This window comes from Nicotiana attenuata, unplaced genomic scaffold (assembly GCF_001879085.1).
Source record: "Nicotiana attenuata strain UT unplaced genomic scaffold, NIATTr2, whole genome shotgun sequence".
NCBI classification, from domain to species: Eukaryota; Viridiplantae; Streptophyta; class Magnoliopsida; order Solanales; family Solanaceae; genus Nicotiana; species Nicotiana attenuata.
Window position 1 is genome coordinate 90564 of NW_017673904.1, and position 3658 is coordinate 94221.

General features: G+C 38.8%; 1 protein-coding gene across 1 annotated transcript; it reads right to left on the bottom strand.

Moving 5' to 3' along the window:
- Positions 1–298: 298 nt before the first annotated feature.
- LOC109217589 lies at positions 299–1099 on the bottom strand. Its single transcript, XM_019381845.1, has one exon. The coding sequence runs from the start codon at positions 1097–1099 to the stop codon at positions 299–301; it is 801 nt and encodes a 266-aa protein (XP_019237390.1).
- Positions 1100–3658: the final 2559 nt, after the last annotated feature.

Here is a 3658-nt window from a genome sequence, read left to right on the forward strand (position 1 = left end):
AATGATGAGTTTTTATCCTTTACTAGGCAGTGGATCATTTGGTCATTGCTTTCCAAAACTGTTACATGGACATTTGTTTCTTTCCATATTAACCATATTCTACCATTTAGAGCATATTCATAGTTGTCTTTGAATTTCCATTCTACCCCCATCTTTCTGCGGATATTCTGCATTCTGTGCCTTTTAACTCTAGTCTCCAAAACAGCTATCATGTCTACTTTATTTATCAGCAAGAATTTCTTTAGTTCTCGTTGTTTATAGGACTTATTCAGTCCTCTTATATTCCAGGACACAATGATCATAGGGGTTTATGGTGGTTGGTACTACCCTCATTTACCATTTGGCTAGCTTTAGTACTAGATATTTGCCCTTGCTGCCCATCCAATGCTTTAGTACTAGAGTTTTGCCCATGCTGTCTCTCATTAGATGGCTTCTCCAATATTTTCAATGGTGCAAATGTATTTCTTCTAGCTAGCTCTTCATAGTTGATCTCTTTATGTTTTTTACCAGAAGCTCCTTGTATTACCACTACCTGCTTGCCTCTATTCTCCACCTGAATCTCCACAACTGGTTCTTCTGTGTGATTGTCTTGCTGCAGGGTTATTGTGCTAGTGTTTTCCTGTGTTGTTGCTTTAGGTTTCCATTCCTTTCTGACTCTCTTCTTTCTTCTTCTCTTATATTGCATTGGTTCCTCCTCTTGCTGCTTTGCTTGTTGACATTCTCTAGTGCCATGTCCAAATTTGTTGCACTCTAAGCAGAATTTTGGTTTCCACTCAAATTCAACACTCTGCATCCAGCTTCTATCTGGTGTCTCAACACAAATCTCATCAGGAAATGGTTGTGTAATGTCCATATCAACAAGTACTCTAGCATATGACATCCTTTCACACTCTGCTGTAAGTCTATCGGTGCAAATAGGTTTGCCTAGTAGGCTAGCAATCCTGCCTAGGTTTTCCTCAGCCCAGCACTGTATCTGTAGCCCAGGTAAAATGATCCAAATTGGAACAAGTCTCATAGATTCATCCTTCATCTGGAAATTTGGGTCCCAATCCTTTAACACCATAGGTCTACTATTGAACGTGTAAGGGCCATTTTGCATTATTAGGTTTTTGTCTTCCATATATTCAAATTTAAAAATGAAATACCCGTCATCATGCAGCAACACTGTTGGAGTTGTGACTGTATTCCACACGCCATATACAAATTTGAGCATCTCCTTGAATGACGGATTTCCCCCTAGGACATAGCCTATCAAAGCCGTTTTCTATTTTTGGGACTATTTTTCTATCTCCGTTGGGTTTAATTTGGCCATTTTCATTCCGTCTTTCACTGTCGGAGGGTAGAATTTAAGTTGCATGCCTTGAGTTTGAACTCTGTTGCTTTTCACTACTTCAGCCATGGTCTTCTTTGCTTGAGATCCAGTTGAGTATGTTAATTTTCGTACTGCTGTAGTCATACCTGCTTCCATAGGTTGCATATCTTCCTTCTCCACCGCCGGTGGAACTGCTTGCATGACCGTCGGAGCTCTACCCATACCTGGTAGCCAATGTAACAGTTGAATTGGAGCTAATTTTTGGGGAATTCTATTTTCTGGCGTAATTAGTCTGTCGATTGGAGGAGTTGGTTGTGTAGAGTAGCTATGGTGGTTCCGGTGAGCCATCAATCGGCATTTGTCAGCTTCCTTGCTCAACAATCGCCGGTGTTTCTCTCTCTACTTTCTCTCTCTACATCCTTTCTCAAATTATTATTGTTGAATTCTATTAAAGTAGGAAATTCAGGAAAGGTTCAAATGCCAACCGGTGATTTTGCTAAAATCACACATGTAGGAAACTGTCATTTGTCTGTAGGTGATGTGGATGTCTTATGTGTACCAGAATTCTAGTTCAATCTACTATATGTGTCTAAAGTTACCAGGGATCTGAAATGTTTTATTTCCTTTTAACCTGAATTTTGCATCTTCCAGGACCTCTTCAGTGGGAAGGTGAAGGTGATAGGTAGGAAACAAGAAGGTCTCTATGTGCTGAAGTACCAGAACAAACAAGTAGTTCCAAGCAAGTCTATGGCAGTCAAAGATCTGGGACTACTGAGGTATTTTCTTGGGATAGAATTTGCTTGAAACAAAGATGGCATACTCATGCATCAAAGAAAATACGCTCTTGAGCTAATCTCAGATTTAGGCTTATTTGTTGTAAAGCCTGTGGGAGCTCCTTTGGAGCTTAACCAACGATTCATTTCTGCTGAGTTTGATGATCATTTTGGGTTAACTGATGATAAATAATGATCCAGGACCTTATCAACGTTTTCTTGGTCGATTGCTATACTTGACTATACCTAGGCCCGACATTGCTTTTGTAGTGCAATGCCTTAGTCAATTTATGCATTCACCCAAGCAATCTCATATGGAGGCTGCTCTTCGGTGGTCAGATATGTCAAGCAGGCACTAGGGCAATGCATTTTGATGTCCTCTTCCTCAAATTTTCATCTCACTGCTTTTTGTGATGTTGACTAGGCAGCTTGCCTAATACAAGGAGATCAGTTACTGGTTATTGAGTTAAGCTTGGCCCTTCCCTCGTCTCTTGGAAGTCCAAGAAGCAGTCCACCATCTCCAGAAGCTCTGCTGAAGCAGAATATAGGAGTCTGGTAACTACAGTTGCTGAAATCACTTGGTTGATTGGTCTGTTCGCGGGGTTGGGTGTTTGTCCTCAATTGCCAATCTCTTTATTCTGTGATAGCAAGTCTGTTATCCAGATTGCAGCAAACCCTGTGTTTTACGAGCACACAAAACACATTGATATCGATTGTCATTTCATCCGGGAGAAAGTTCAACAGGGTCTGGTTTATCTTTTGAATCTATCTTCCTCTAAGCAGCTCGCTGATATTCTCACAAAGGGTCTTCCTGTCCGCCAGCAACTGTTATTTTCTCTCCAAGCTAGGAATGAAGAATTTCTTCATTTCCCCTAGCTTGGGGTGTGGGGGGGGGGGGTGTAAAGGAGTTAACTAGGAGTGTTGACGTCACTTAGTTTGTAACTAGAGTTAGTAGTAAGTTATGTTTAACCAAAGTTAGGTGTAGCTAAGATAAATTAACCATATCATATAGTTAGTTGTAGTCGGTTAAACACGTGTATATATGGTTGTAAAGTGTCATACTTTAGCTAAGACAGTGAATAAAAGTTCAACATTTCTCTCTCTAAAACTTCAGCTTCTTCTCTGATTCTTCCTGCAAATCTCATCTTCTCTGCTATTCAGCAAATCTGTCCACAGACAGATGGAAATTAACAACATACCGATGGAGTAAAATAATTTAAACAAAAGAGTCATCACTAGCTCGTAAAATAAATACAAGTAAATATTAATGATGGGCAATAATTGATCATCTTGTAACAATGATAATTAACACATATTATCATATATTGAACTACAATAATAGTTGAAAAATCTTTAATATATCTGCTCAAACAAATTAAATCTTTTTTCACGAAAAGAAATGTTTAATGTATGGGAAATTAAAAAGATGTATAAAACGCAGCCATATCCTGTCTCGTTATCGCTTAGCGTTCACATAACATACCAAGTTTGACCCAATTCCAAGAAATAAATAATGCAATTTTTTATTAAAAAGAATCTAGTGTTATGTTTGTAATTTTCAGGAATTTTTTTT